This window comes from Kogia breviceps, chromosome 5, assembly GCF_026419965.1.
Source record: "Kogia breviceps isolate mKogBre1 chromosome 5, mKogBre1 haplotype 1, whole genome shotgun sequence".
In the NCBI taxonomy this organism is placed as follows: domain Eukaryota; kingdom Metazoa; phylum Chordata; class Mammalia; order Artiodactyla; family Physeteridae; genus Kogia; species Kogia breviceps.
In genome coordinates this window covers 45287031-45302779 of record NC_081314.1, presented here as the reverse complement: position 1 = coordinate 45302779, position 15749 = coordinate 45287031, and the positions used below count along the sequence as shown (strand labels likewise).

Genomic DNA, 15749 nt, shown 5'->3' with positions numbered 1-15749 from the left:
CATTTTGAAGAAAAATATGGCACTTCCTATACTTGCCACATTTCAGTATAAGTCAAATTTAATTAGTTGAGTTATGAAGCAATATCAAAAATTCTTTTGCTCCAGTATTGGGCATGAAATGTCTTTATGGGATTATCATCAGTCTAGCTTACATTTAATAGCCTGTCATTCTTTTAAAAAGTGCTTTAGGAGATAGCACCAATTAGAAAAATTCAGTGGGGCTGAAACCCGAAGGCCAACTGAGAAGGACTTACCCTCACAGGAGCAGCTTAAACTTGTCTTCCCAAAGGACCCTCCCACTACTTCACAATTTCCCACATAATATGAAGTTAATTTTTACAGGTAAACACCCTTTAAAATGCATAAATAGAAGCCCACTATTTTGCCAAAGGATCCTACTTACCTGGGTAGGCCCTGCCTTAAAAGTAAGCTTAGCACTTCAGAATCCATTTCTTGGGCAATTAATTGTAAGTCCGCAGCCTCATTTAAAATTGAGTACTGAGCTCCTTAAAGCAGTAAATTCAGCTAATATTTACCTGGTTTTGATTATTTAACTAATTCAACATGTGTGCTTTGGAGCATTTTGGAGTGCCACATCAGTGACCTCAAAGTTCTAACATCCCTCAAGTACTTTTGTAAGAAAGAGGTAAGGTACTTCTAGCTCAATGAAGAATTTCAAGAATTGTAATACATTAGAGAAACACTAATTCTAATAGGGATGGAGAATATGGGTTACACAATTGCAATTGAACATTTCCTAAGGCTTTTCTCCTACATTATTACTGAGGAAGGAGAACGGCAGTCAGTCTTTGCGGACTTTAAATTTACAGGGCAAAAGTGACATTTCTTAGGAACGTTAAGTCTCATTATTAACCATCATCCTAAGGGGGAATCCAAAAAGTCATCGTGTTCTCAGAGAGGATGATCTCATCCCAGAATGTGGAGAGGAAAACATATGAAAGAACAGGATATAAATAATCTTCCTTATGGAGAGTCAACAAGCGTCGCTTGTTATGAGCTACTGTGAAATACATATGTGTTTAGATAGCTGTGTCTCCAAAGCGGGTAGATGACTAAGTGATTCTCAAATTCTGCTCTGCCAGAAGAGTTTCAGGTGGGCTTTGAGGGTTTATAGGGGAGGGATGGTGAGGGGCACTGAGTGCGAAGTAGAGTGGCATTGAAATGGTGGGGAAATGGGGAAATGGTGGGGGAGGGCATGCTCTGGGCAGGGGTATCCCAACTCCTCTCCTTCAGTACTCCCGGACCAGAGGTCGGCTTTGTTTTACATACATGGTTTCTGCACAGGATTTTATATTTCTGCTATTAAAAATAACAAAAACCTTCATGAGACTTCTAGTTGCACATGGCATATCGAACACAGGAATGTATCTCCTCTCTCTTCTGAAATCCTACTAAAACAATATTAAAGGAAGAAATAAGATATGAACCTACATGGACAAAGGAAACGGAAAAGGAGACAGTGGCACACAAGAGAGTTTGAAAAAATTTTGAAAGGCAAAATGCAGATGGATGAGGGGTATTTGACTTAACTACTTCAATTTGCTAGGTGTCTGCAGGGGGGGCTGGTGGAGAAGGCACATGCATTTTCACTTCAGGATCCTGGAAATACTCAGGTGCATCCAAAGGCAGGGGAGTGGGGGTAAGGCTGCGTACAAACCAAGACTGATTAAACAACTGAAAGGAAAACCTAGATCTTCTAACTTGCCCTGACTACGTGTGGCCTGGCAGAATGAGAAAGTTTACTATCTAGAGAGGCTGCATCAGGGGAGCTCTGGGCTAGGGCTCCCTCAGGCACAGCTGAGGTGGCAATGAAGCGCCTTACTGAAATCAAGGGAATTCAGTGAAATTCTACGTGCTGAATTGTCAACCACTCCCCTGCTAGAGTCTTACACTGGCAGCCAGGCTTAAAATTCCTTAGGATGAAGTTGGAGAGTTCTTCCCTGTGACAACTTACAGCCCAAGAGAAAAGAGCTTTGGGCACTTTTAATTGGATGCACCCTTACAAAATAGTTGTGTTTTTATCTGAACATTCTAAAGTGAAGTTCACCATTCATTAATGCAACAACTATTCAGTAACTGACTATGTATTAGACACTCTCTAAGCAATAGTTATGGTGGTGAACAAAACAGACAAAGGCCTGCTCTCTTGGGGTTAATTATTTTCGTACTAGAGAAAGACAAGGAACAGATTAAAAATATGTATAATACAATATCAGGTAATGATAAGGACCACAAAGAAGAACAAATCAGGGTAAGAGGATAAGCAGGTTAAGAGAAGAGAAAGTGGTAGGTAGGTTGGGAGTTTACCTTTTAATTGGGTGGTCAGGAAAGGTCTCTCTGAGGAGACAATATTTGTCTCCAAGCCCCAACCAGAAACTTTACAACAGCTCTTAGTGTTTTACACTTAATTATTAATAGAAATCAAAATGAACAAAAAACAAACTCAGAAAAGATAATGGACAATGTAGAAATCAGAAGGAAACATTTTGAACAATTTAACTAAAATTAATGCCCTCAGTGAAATGAGAAAGTATGATGGGAAAAATTTTGAAAATTTTGAAAATAAACTAAATGGACAAACTCTTAGAAAATACAACTCATCAGAACTGACTCAAGAAGAAATCAAAAGTGTGTCCAATCTTAAAACCACTTAAAAAACAGAAGCAGTTAAATCAAACATACAAAGTAGACACTGGGCCCAGATGGTTATACTGGTAAGAAACAGCTCATTCCAATATTATGTAGACTTTTCTTAGACAACACGAAAGGGGGAATAGTAGCTAATTCATTTACACCAGCATAAACTTATACTAAAACCAGAAAAAAAAGTTACAATTAAAGAATACAACAGACCCATGTGACTCATGAATGTAAGTATCACAACCCTAAATAAAATATTATGTATAAAATCCAATACTGTTCAAAAAAAGATAATACCCCAAACCAATTTAGGTTTATAATAGGTATGCAAAGATTGTTCAATATTTTGAAAATCTATAAATGTAATTCATTAATAGATTAATAGAGAAAATCATACAATCATCTCAACAGATGCAGAAAAAGCACATGATAACATCAAATACCCATTCATGATAAAAATGTTTTTTAAATTATGAATATAAGGGAACAATGTTAATCTCAGTAAAACAAAGAAAGAAACCAGAAGTAGGAGGATTAGAAAGGAATTTTAAAAGCTGCTATTTTTTGTAGATGATATTGTTTTAAACTTCCAAAGAATGTACAGACAACTTTACTGAAAATAATAGGAGAGTAGAGAAATACTAGGTATAATAATAAGGAAATGGCTGGATACACAACTAGTGTACAAAGTAAGCTGCAGCAAACAACAAGAAAGCATTATCAAAGAGAATTTAAGATAATATCAGAATATCAAATACCTAGAAATAAATATAACAAAAGATAAGCAGTATCTCTAAATGGAAAACAGGGATAGGAAAATTTAATACTGTGAAAATGTAATTCTCCCCTAAATTATTGGGTTGGCCAAAAAGTTCGTTTGGGTTTTTCAGTAAGTTCGTTTTCTGTAAGTTCGTTCAGGTTTTTCCGTAACATCTTATGGAAAAACCAGAACGGACTTTTTGGCCAACCCAGTATTTCCAGATTCAATGCAATTCTAGTCAAAAATCCCAAGACAGTATTTTGCTGAACTTGATTTGATGATTTAAAATTTATATGGAAGAATAAAAAACCAAGAATAGGCAGTAAAAGAGTAAAGAGTCCAGATATCAGGACTTATTTTGAAGCTATAATAATTAAGACCGTATGGTACTGGTGCAGGGATAGAAACACTAACCAATGAAATAGAATGTATTCCCATTAATGTATAGTCATACAGAAGTAGTCTGTTAGATCACTCAGTAAAAGAGAATTGTTATTAATAAATAGGATGGAAAAAATGGTAATGTATATGGAAAAAGATGAAATTAGACTTCTCCATTCCAAATCAGGAAACCAACCCCTGATTGCTTACAGACTTTAAAAAAAAAAAATACTTTTAACTCTTAACAGGAAATCTAGGTTAAAGCCTTTTGGACCTTAGGGTAGAAGATTTTTTTATACAAGCTTCAGAAAGCACTGACTATAAAAGAAAAGTTAGATAAAAATTACCATTAAAATTAAAATTAAGAACTTCTGGTCATAAAGACACATTGAGGAAGTGAAAAGACAAGTTACAACCTGGGAGAAGATATTTGCCATACATACAGCATATTAAGGATTAGTATCATAACTAAAGAACTTCCATAAATCAATGAAAAACGCATAAAGACTCCAATAGAAATTTGGACATGAGGCCCAAAAAGACATTTCACAGAAGGGGAAACACAGATGGCTAATAAACATAATGAAATATCATTTAATACCCATTCAGTTAACAAAAGTATGAAAGAAATTGACAATATTGAGGGTTAGAAAGGCTATGGATCCACAGGATCTCTGAACCATTGCTGGTAGGAGTGTAACTTGTGCAACTATTTTGAACAGTTTGGCATTATCTTCTAAGTAGGAACGTTCATGTATTTTCCTAGGACTACCAGTCCAAGGTACACACCAGAGAGAAACTCTTGCACACAGACAGCAGATGACACGTACAAGGATGTTTATAAGCAGCACTGTTTATAAGAGCAGAACCTCTGAAACAACCCAATGCCTATCATCAGAAGAGTGGCTCGATGAACTGTGATACATTCACATGGTGGAATATAATACAGCAGTCAAATCAGGGACTGGCTAAGGGGAAAATGGGGCAATTTAAATTTCAGAACAAACAATAAAATTTCTCAAGTAATCATAGTTTACTACATGGTTCAAGGTGAATAATATATGATCTTCATAATGTAAAACTGAACAGTTATTTGACCCCAAATTATAAAGTAATTATATGAGGAGGATGGGGAGGTATATATAGATATGTCTGTGGGAGGGCTGTAAAAGAGAGTTAAATCCCAACCTTCTGTATTTAGCAGTTGGTAAATGGTTCAAAAGTAAAAGGTAAGAAGATAAGCATTTTACTCAGAGATATAAATACCGGCAGAAACAACTAAGGAGTTAAAAGTTATTGTTTCTGGAGAGTGAGATGAGGCTAGAGAGGGATGGGACCAGGGACTGTTACTTTTATTTTATGTTGTTATTATATACTCTGTAGTTAATTCTACTTTACTTTCAAAGTCATATAATACACACACACACACAACTTTGATTTTAAAAACCACAGCTCCCGTTTGGACCAGATGGACATGACATGGCTGAGCAAAGAGATGGGTTTTCTAGAAGAAAAATTTTTGGTGCTTTGGGGACTACTAGAGGGCAGTAGCAGAGATCTATAAGACTATGGGGTCCAATCTACTCATTTCACAAAAATGAGGAAACTGAGGCATGGTAAAAACTAAGTAAATTGCTCAAGTCTCAGAATTAGAAGCTGACTAGGACTAACCCTCAGGTGTCCAGGTCCCTAGGCCCGAGTTCCTCCTGCCACATCCCACTAGGAGGAGAAAGAGGTGCTTCTATGGCAAAGGGGAAGGCTGACCTTCCAGCTCTGGAATAACATATGCCGAGAGTGAGGGAATCCTCTGAGCCTGAGCTGGGCCACACCCAGCCGAGGAGGACACGCCTGAACACTGCATGGCCAGGCCACAGCTCCTGTCTCCAGGCACTAACCCACCACGAGTGACTCCTAAATACGCACATATATGAGTGTGTGTGTGCTTTCTGATTTTTGCTGATTTAGATGAATCTGTAAGGATCAGACAGAAGTATGCGGCTTACTGAAAGCTCGATAAAATAGATACTAAAGTGTCTAATTCTGGGCCTCATATGAAGGAAAGAGTGGAAATCCATTGGCTGAATGAATGCATGAATGCTATTATTTGTCTCCCACACCGGGTTTAACATGGTAAGTAAGTATACCTAGTATTTATACAGGGGATATTTGCTCTTAGAGAGCCCAAAGGAAGAGCCAGACATTCTGACAAGAAACAGATATTTGGGGAGGGATCAAGAGAATGCTGATGGGTCTTCAGTTACTACCATCTTTATTAAAACAATGTTTTATGTGCTTTAATCACTTGGAATACCTGTACTCATAATAGTTAATTTTGCAGATTGTCTATACCCTCCCTAATCAAAGTGTGACCTATGGATTGGCAGCATGAACATCAGCTGGGAGCTTGTTAGAAATACAGAATCTTGGGGCTTCCCTGGTGGTGACGTGGTTAAGAATCCGCCTGCCAGTGCAGGGGACATGGGTTTGAGCCCTGGTCCGGGAAGATCCCACATGCTGCGGAGCAACTAAGCCTGTGTGCCACTGAGCCTGTGCTCTAGAGCCTGCAAGCCACAACTACCGAGGCTGTGTGCTGCAACTACTGAAGCCTGTGTACCTAGAGCCCACGCTCTGCAACAAGAGAAGCCACTGCAATGAGAAGCCCATGCACCGCAATGAAGAGTAAGCCCTGCTCCCCGCAACTAGAGAAAGCCTGAGTGCAGCAACGAAGACCCAATGCTGCCAAAAATAAATAAATTAATTAATTTAAAAAAAAGAAAAAAATACAGAATCTTAAACCCCACCCCAACCTACTAAAACAGAATCAGCATTTTAACACAATTCCCAGGTGATACATATGCACATTAAAGTTTGAGAAGCTCTGGTCTACAATCCTATTTTCTAGATAGAATTATAATTTTAATATATTTAAATTGGATTAGAAGTTATGCAAATGATCAATGATATCCTGAAATCAATTAAGATTAAAAAAAAAAAAAACACCTGCAGGACAGGTTAAGCTCTGTAATAAACATTCAATGATCAAAGTGGGAACTGTATTTCTCAGTTACCAGTATTCATTGCAATCAAATGCATCAGGGGGGTTAGGCTGGATGCTTTGGGACTGCTTAATGGGAAATCTGGTGGTCTGCCACACTTCTCCAAGCATCAGTCGGCTTGCTTAAGGGTGTAGCTTGATTCCCCCTTCACAATGTAAAATCAGAATTGTGTCTAGAAAAAAAATGAAATATAGAAATCTGACCTCAAATGGCTGGGCAAGTGGGCCAAAAATCCCTAAAACTAAAACCCAAAAAACAAACCCAACAAACAGGTGGAGAGGGATCTGTCTAGCATTCAAATAAAGGTGGCAGTATTATGGGGAAAAAATACTCAAGAATTTAAAGGATATCTCTTATTAGACATACATAGTCAGATGACAAAATCCATTAGGTACATATCAGAAAATCAACTCAAAACACTCACCGGGAGGAAAGGCTTGGCTTCCCACTTTTGCTACAGCTGGTATAAATTCCCGGGCCATCATCAAAGAAGCTTCCAAGTGCCAACTTCTGTCGGATAGATTCTCTTTCATTTTTCTGTGCCTAAAATTTCAGGAGAATAAAACATGCAGATAAGCAGGCAGATACGTCACAACCAGAGTCAATCTAACTGCTAAGTCTCTTAGAACTATAATATTAGATAAAAAAATAAACAGGCCAAAGCACAAGAGCATTTGAATTATTAAGACTGAAATTGAACCAGTGTTTCCTGATTCCACGTCTGTGAGCATTTTCAATTCTTTGGAGTCCTTTATGATCACTAGTCTTGGAAATCACCTTCATGGTAGCAAATGATTGTCATCAAGATAGAACCACAGTTGACCCCTGAACAACACGGGTTTGAACTGCTCAGGTCTACTTACAGCAGATTTTTCTCAACAGTAAATACTACAGTGCTACACCACCCACAGTTGGTTGAATCTGTGTATGGGGAACCACACAGACAGAGGGCTAGCTATAAATTATAGGCAGATTTTTGACTGCGTGGAGGGTCGGTGCTCCTATCCGCAGGGGTTGTTAAAGGGTCACCTGTAGATTATTTGGCACTATAATCTTTCTTCTTCTTACCTGCTAAATATAACAGAGTAAAGTCATGGAGGGCAAGCAGTTTGTCCTAAATCAAATCACTTTTATCTCAAATGTGGCCCTTCCCTGGATCTTTTCCCTTCTTTACACGGTCCCTTCAGTCCACTTTTTCTATGGCAAGAACATTAATTCTTTCAACCAACAGGCACCGAGCCTCTCTGAGAGGCAGGAGCCACACTGTGACGCTAGAAGATGGCCCAGGATGGATAGACACAGCCCCTGATGGGGACTCTTGTTTCCATTCAAGCTCATCTCACCAGGTTTAGATTGTGAGAAATCCTAATCTAGTGCCTGGAATAATAGCTGGAGGTTTCTCACTGGACCCATCTGTTTCATATTTTGAAGGGAAGTCAGGTCGGTGTGCATAGGAAAAGGATTTGGTAAACTACACTACTGAGATAACTTGGATACGTTTACAACACTTGGCTTCACATAAAAGTCCCATAAAAACTCACCATGCTGAACTTTTAAACCCTTTAAACAACAGAAGATGAGACATGATTTCCTTAGTTAAAAATAAAACAACTACAAAAACCAAATAATGAGTTAGACATCCTGGGGTGAGAATGAGATTTTGGTTTTCTGTTTCGTGGGATGAGGGAGGCTGTGAGAAGCACCATTTTATGTTCTGAGCAGGGGGCTGAAGACTCTGCGGAACAAATTATATAACGAAACCCAGCTCACGTGAGTGGGTGTGGTTACGCAACGCACGACCGCCTTGATTCTCTCCGTAGGAGGTTCTGGAGCCACATTTGCTGCTACCAGTACCCACAAGTTACAGTGAAAACTCCGAGCATCACTGTGTCACAGTAATGAAATGTACAAGCTATTGGAAGGACAGGCTGAAAAATGGCTTCATTTCATCCCCAAGTGAGGGGCGCTATACTACAGGTTAAGGCCGCTGTTTAATATGATAGTTACTAGTCACATGTAACTGTTTACAGTCAAATTAAAAATTAACTAATTAAAATAAAAAATTCAGTCCCTCAGTCATACTAGCTGCATTTCAAGAGCTCCAGAGCCACAGGTGGCTAGTAGATATCATATGGGAAGGACAGAATAAAATATACAACAGCGCAGTACCGCTAAGACAGCGTCAGCTTCAACAGTCTGCATCAGAATTTCCTGTAGAGACTTTAAAATGCACATTCCCATTGCTTCTGTGCCTTTGGGCTAAGGTCAAGTGTAAAATACACATCCCTAGACTCTAGCACTGGGTATTTAGTTTCAATGGGTTTGAGGACTTCTGGTCGAAGGAAAGCTCATCTTTATTCTCCTTGTCTCTAACATTTTAAAATTCTTGGACACTGCAAGCATTCTTTCAACTTTCATACTTAGCAATTATATTTAAATCTATCTGTCTATATAGATATCCCTCCTCCCCATTTTGTCATGTACCAGTGGAACTGTGTCATACCAGGAGCTCCTGTATTTGTGAGTATATGTTAATACAGCCACAAGGTGAAAGACTACTTTTATACAGTTACAGACGTGATGCTGATCTCATAGTTACTGGGCTAGCACAGCACTGAGCCCTGAGGAAGTAACCATGAAGTCGTAAAGGGAAGTAAGAATGCTTTTAATTTCACTAACCACTTGCAGCTGTACTGCTGGGAACCTTAATTAAAGCAACCCACCCTTCCAAATATGTAAGGCTGGTACTGGTGATGGTCCTGCCAAAACAGAACCACAACACTTGACATCTTTATTTAAAACAAATTCATTTCAAAATCCCCAAATCTGCCACACAGATTCAATGTAGTCAGTGAACCTATTTCTCAATCCATATAACAGCCAAAAGAGAATCTCACTCAATGTCCTCTACAGTCAGAAAACTGTTGAGTGGAATGAAATACTCAAATATAAAATCGGTAGATCACAACGCGAGCATTAATGACTAATGTTATCCAACATTAGCCTGGGGTCTGGAAGAGGTTTTATTTAAAGAACACACCTATCCCAGGTGTGAGGTGTGAACACACACTTGATTTCATGTCTGTCTTTCCTGATTTACTTTGTATGCTAAAGCTACAGATAGTGGAGAAGGTCTTAAAAATATTTCTATTTACATTAATTACTATTTTTATACCGGAATACTTCATTAACAGTTTAAAGACAACTGTTTTGTAATACACAGACTTTCTCCCCTTCTCCTCTTCTCTCTCTGGATCCCACTGAACAAATCAAGAAAAGTATAAAGCATATAAAAGCCACCATAATCCTACCACTTAGACACAGATCGCTGCTAACATTTTGGTATATTTTCTTCTAGTTTTTTACCTTAGGTGTGTATTTTTCTCTTTTTTATAAAATTGAGATAATAATGTTTATATTATGAGAATTTCCCTCCATTCAAAATTCTTAAAAAATACAATTGTAAATGGCCGCATATCATTCTCTCCTCTGGAGTTATCTTCTATTGTTACCCATTTGGGTTGTATCCAATTAAAAATTACAGAGAAGTTAGCATTTTACATAAATTCCTGCCCACATGTCTGATTATTTCCTCAGGATAAGTTCCTGGAAGTGAAATTACCAGATCAGCTGAGTGCGAACACTTGTTGAAGCTCCTGACACATTCTGTCACACTGCTCGAGAGAAAATCTGTTCCAATGTACATGCCCACCAGCAACGAAAAAGGATGCAGCTTTCACTATATCCTGGCTAACACTGAATATTTTCACTTAAAAAAAATGCTAGTGTTTTTAATTTGATATGCAAAAAGTGCTATTTTTTAATTTTAATTTCTTTGATTACCAGTGAGATTAAATATTTAATTTTTTTCAGTTAATGTACTGCTTTTTTTCTAAACTACTTACTCCTAGCTTTGCTTGTTTTTCTTTAAAGGTCTGAGAGTTTTGAAAATTTTCTAGTAAGCATATGATTAGTCCTTTTGAGTTTGGAATCTAAATGTTATACAGTTAAGTCAATAGCTCACTCCCTCTTAAGTGTCTGCTGGCTCTGTGCTTGGAAAGCCCTTCCCAGTCCAGAGGTAAAGGATCCCACTTGATGTTGGAGGATTAAATGAGAAAATTTATGTAAATTGCTTAGTAGCAGTACCTGCCCTATGGTAATGTAAATCTGCAATAAATGGTAGCTATTACGATTAATCCTCCAACAATTCCTGGTCTGAAGATGAGGAAACAGAGGGTGAAGGAAGGTTACCCTTCCACATCACTCCTCCCCATCGATCGGTAAGGTGTCCACGTGGACACCAGGTTGAAGATAAGAGACAGGGCTTAGATTCAGATCGACTTCTTTCCTGAGATGGATGTGATGCTTTCTCAGAAAAGAAGAACACACCTGACAGCAAAACATACACACCACATGCCTAATCATAGCCGCAAATACTTACAATACAAATATCTTCTTATCAGAGCCACTCTTTGGACACCACTGCTCCATCTTCCTTTTGGAACAAAGCGCCCTAACCTTTCAAGTAATGATGATTCAGCTGACTAGTAAAACAGTTTTTCTCTTAAAATTCAACAATTGGAACCTGATTTCCTTCTTGTTGCTCACATATGTAAAGTATGTGTGTGTGTGTGTGTGTGTGTGTGTGTGTGTATGTGTAGTTTCAAAGTTCTTTTGTTCTCTAAGGAATTACACCTGCAGGGCAATTATGTCCCCCAAACCCCCAAAGCCCAAACATGCCCCAAGGCGAGGAACAGTGAAGTGCCCAGGAAAAGGGAGAGGCGGACTCAAAACTACACTTGCCAACTGTGTTTATGGCAAGCGGAGCCACGTCCCCTCCTAAAATGGCCTTGGGAAATACTGTCACAAAACAAAAGTGAAACGTCTAAAATTAATATTGCAGGGCTTCCCTGGTGCCGCAGTGGTTGAGAGTCCGCCTGCCGATGCAGGGGACACGGGTTCGTGCCCCGGTCCGGGAAGATCCTACATGCTGTGGAGCGGCTGGGCCCGTGAGCCATGGCCACTGAGCCTGCACGTCCGGAGCCTGTGCTCCGCAACGGGAGAGGCCACAACAGTGAGAGGCCCGCGTACGGCAATAAAATAAAATAAAATAAAAATAAAAAATAAAATTGATATTGCAGGCAAAAAGCAAGAGGGCACCTGAGGAGGAGCGGCTCATCACTGTGAGACAGAAAGACTATCAGGACCATTATCAAGAGTGAAAATGTGCTCACAGACTCACCATTGACCAGCCACAGGCAGTTTTTTGTCCTTGCCTGTCGACGAATTCCCTGCTGCCACACCCTGTGCCTGGGCAGATAAGGCTCACGATGGCTTTTGAGGGCATCATGTGAGCCAAGATCTCAGAACACAGACCACTGAGCCCTTTCAGACCCCGGACGCCGGTGCTCAGCCTTTCCCATCGTGCCACCGTTCGGCTGCAATTCCCCAAAGTCGACGAGAAGAAAGAGGGGGGATTTGGTAAAAGAAATAAGAAGCAAACGGCCCAAGCTGATGTTCTGCTTGGGTAAATATCAGCTATCTCCAAATCTGGTCCATCCCCAAGTCCTTTCCACACTTTCTTCGGGACACGGCTGCACCCGGCCCTTACACACCGGTTACCCGAGCCCCTCCTTGGGGCCCGCCTTTGTCTCTCTAGCACCCCGTTCACCTTGCTCGAAGCATCCTTGTGTCTCTGAAGCAGAGGCCACCTAGTCTTTAATATGCTGGTCTTATAAATGTATAAGCAGAAGACTGTGTGTCTTGTGCATTTCTAAAATTTAATTGGCAAACTGCATTTCCTCGGGGGCAGCTGCGGGCCCACCGAGGTTCTCAGAAACACACTTTGGAACATAACATCCTGAGCCTAAACCGAAAGCCAGCTGGTGCTCAGGACACTGCCAGCAGCTGCTTCCTTCTGACTCCTGCACAGATGCTGATCCCCCCACATAGCTGGAAAGGAGAGGGCCTGTCTGACCCAGAGGAAGGGGTTCCTTAAACTCCCCAAAGGCGGAAGGTATTTAAGGAAGCTTGGCTGAGAGAGTCAGGGGGTGCAGTTGATGCGAACAGCACAGCAGTGCTCTAGGAACAAAAGCAGACGTAAGCTTGGGAGCAGGGACAACGGGGCCTGGATGGGATTCAGTTGTGGGGAAGGGAATTGGGAGAAAGGAAAATGTTTCCCCCCAGGTTTCCTGTCTTCCATCTCTTCCCTGGATTGATCTTCCCCTCCTCCCCAGCTCCACGGTTTCTTACTTTTACCTGTGCACCATGGCAACTGAAATAGCCTGTTATATTATTGGATGTGCTTATTTATTTATTTACTTATTTTGTGGTACGCGGGCCTCTCACTGTTGTGGCCTCTCCCGTTGCGGAGCACAGGCTCCGGACGCGCAGGCTCAGCGGCCATGGCTCACGGGCCCAGCCGCTCCGCGGCATGTGGGATCTTCCCAGACCGGGGCACGAACCCGCGTCCCCTGCAGGCATCGGCAGGCGGATTCTCAACCACTGCGCCACCAGGGAAGCCCGGATGTGCTTATTTTATAATGCTGCCTCAGTACAACTCACTATAAATCCAGGAAGATACCACTCTAGCAGCCTCCTTTCTGCCTTGCTAAAGCTGCTAGCTCCGTCAGTGCTTCTTACACTTCAGGGTGCATACAAATCCCCTGGGGATCTTATTAAAATGCAGATTCTGATTCAGGGGCTGGGCCTGAGACCCTGCATTTCTAACAAGCCCCAGAAGTTGCAAGGGGTTAGCTATTTCACAAGAAGTTTCTCTTTCTAAGTTGAAGAAGCCTCCAGGCCTTGAATTTTCTTTCTCCATCTTCTACCTGGTTGTCCCACACAGGCCTCGTGACTGTTAAAGCAATGATAACCAATGGGAAAAAGGAAAGCAATGTGCCATTGAGAAAAAACTTCCTAAGGGCTGGGGGCTGCATTATTCTAGAAGCCGATGAATACCCTGGTACCCCAAGGCCCAGGAAGAAACTCTGGATGCAGGGAGGTTGCTGTGCCATCGCTGTGCCAAGTGGAGAATCGCATGGATTGGTTACATGCACAACGTGGCGCTCTCTCTCTCTCTCTCTCTCTCTCTCTCTCTCTCTCTCTCTCTCTCTCTCTCTCTCTTTCTCTCTCTCGTCACAAATTTCTTTAAACCAGCAGTGCTCAAACTTGATTATGCATGAGAATCACCTGGAAGGCTTGCAAAACCAGAGACTATTTTTCTGATTCAGAAGGTCTGAGGTGGGGCTGAGAAAGTGCATTTCTAACAAGTTCCCAGATGCTGCTGGCTCCAACACCCTGAGAACCATGGCTTTAAACACCTGAACAGATCAAGGAGCTACATGCAACACAGAGTTGGTTCTTCTTTAATTGAGCACAGATCTGTTGCCTGTGGAATGTCCAGACTCTGGATCCAGGTGCATTGCATTTGCAGCCGTCTGGCCTCTGCCAAAGGCCTTGCCAGGATGCCTGTTTTGAAGCAATTAATGATCCCATTGCTTCAGTGCAATCTATTGCCTAGTGATATCTGGCATCATTGCCATTAGCGGCATCCACCAGGGAATGCAATTGGGATTCTGGAGCTCCCGGTGGGAAAGAACTCTTCCTTTAGTAAAATAATAGTCACTCTTATTTCTCTCCTAGGCTTAAGAAAGAAAGTTTTACTCTAAATTTATAGGCAGCATTCTAGTGTGGAGGAGTCTGAGGCTTTTAAACATTAGGAACCAGAAGGACACAACTTATTCGTTAATTAGGCAAATTTTATTAATTTTCTTTAAAACAAAAAATAAATAAAAGAAAACCCAAATATACTGATAGTACTTTCTAATTATTTTCTCACTATGGGTTTATCACAAGATCAAAATATAAAAACAGCATTCTGTAAAAATATGGATTTGTATGCTTTTGAACGTCAAGGGCATAAATACTTGCTCTGTGCAGGTTATTTCAAGTTCTTGCATCTTACTTCAAGATGCAAGCTTCCTGGGAAGAGCTTTTCAATTATTAGTGGAAGTGAAAGTTAAATAACCTAGTATCTTTCCATTGTATCACTGAATGGATAGTAAGTCTGGTTGTTTCGCTTTCAGTTTGTTTTTCTGACATTTTCTATTTCAGATACTTACACAGAACAATCCAGAAAGGTCTCCTGAAATGCCGTTGAAATCTCTTATCTTTGCATCCTCGCACCCATCTACCTAAACAAGTCCTCTGGACTAGATGTCAGGCCGGGCTGTAGGGCAATGTTGAGACCTGGGTTCGGCTTGCTCAGCATCAGACTCACAGGAGAGCTGCCTTTAGATACCTGAAGTCCAGAACGGGCATCCATGGAGGGTCCAGGGGCCTCCCGACATCTGTTTTACTTAAGGATTTGCCAACATCAAAAGGGTTGGGAGCCAGTTCAGAGGACGGAGATGTTTGTTTACAATTAGTTAACCCTGAGGATGGTTTGGCCTATTGACTGCATTCCCTCTCCTCACGCTATAGGGAGAGGAGATAAACATGAGCAGGCAGACAGAAGTGCTGTCCTGCGGAGTCCCTAACACTTGAACATCTAATTGTTAAGGACTGGAGCAAAAGTATTTAACAAACCCCTAGGGTTGAAGTTCAGTAGCCATTTCCTGGCTCAATGGGAGCTCTGGTGGAAGTAAAGGAGCCCAGGGTGCAAATCTACAAGGATGACTTCTGTAGTGGGAGTGTTTCAATGTCAAATCCTAAAGGGACACAGTTGAAAATTAAAGTTTTCCTCACCTCTGAGCAGCATATCCGAAACATAAACTGCTGGGTGCATCTTGAGCTCTCTCGGGTTCTCAAATGATTGACCTCAGAGACTACTTTTAACACAGGACAGTGTTATCTGGGGACTCTATTTTTAACAGGTGCCATTTTACAAG

The 15749-nt window shown here is 40.8% G+C and overlaps 1 protein-coding gene across 13 annotated transcripts in view; it reads right to left on the bottom strand.

Moving 5' to 3' along the window:
• Positions 1–15749, bottom strand: part of SCHIP1 (schwannomin interacting protein 1) — a 799100-nt gene that overhangs the window by 22056 nt on the left and 761295 nt on the right. For 10 of the 13 annotated variants that reach the window (XM_059064985.2, XM_067033915.1, XM_067033916.1 and 7 more), the window contains one exon: positions 7283–7401. In XM_059064985.2, coding sequence (XP_058920968.2) covers positions 7283–7401 — 119 coding nt within the window. Of the gene's footprint in view, positions 1–7278; positions 7402–12100; positions 12693–15749 lie in introns of those variants that run through there. The other 3 variants (XM_067033919.1, XM_067033918.1, XM_067033922.1) reach the window with 2 other exon arrangements.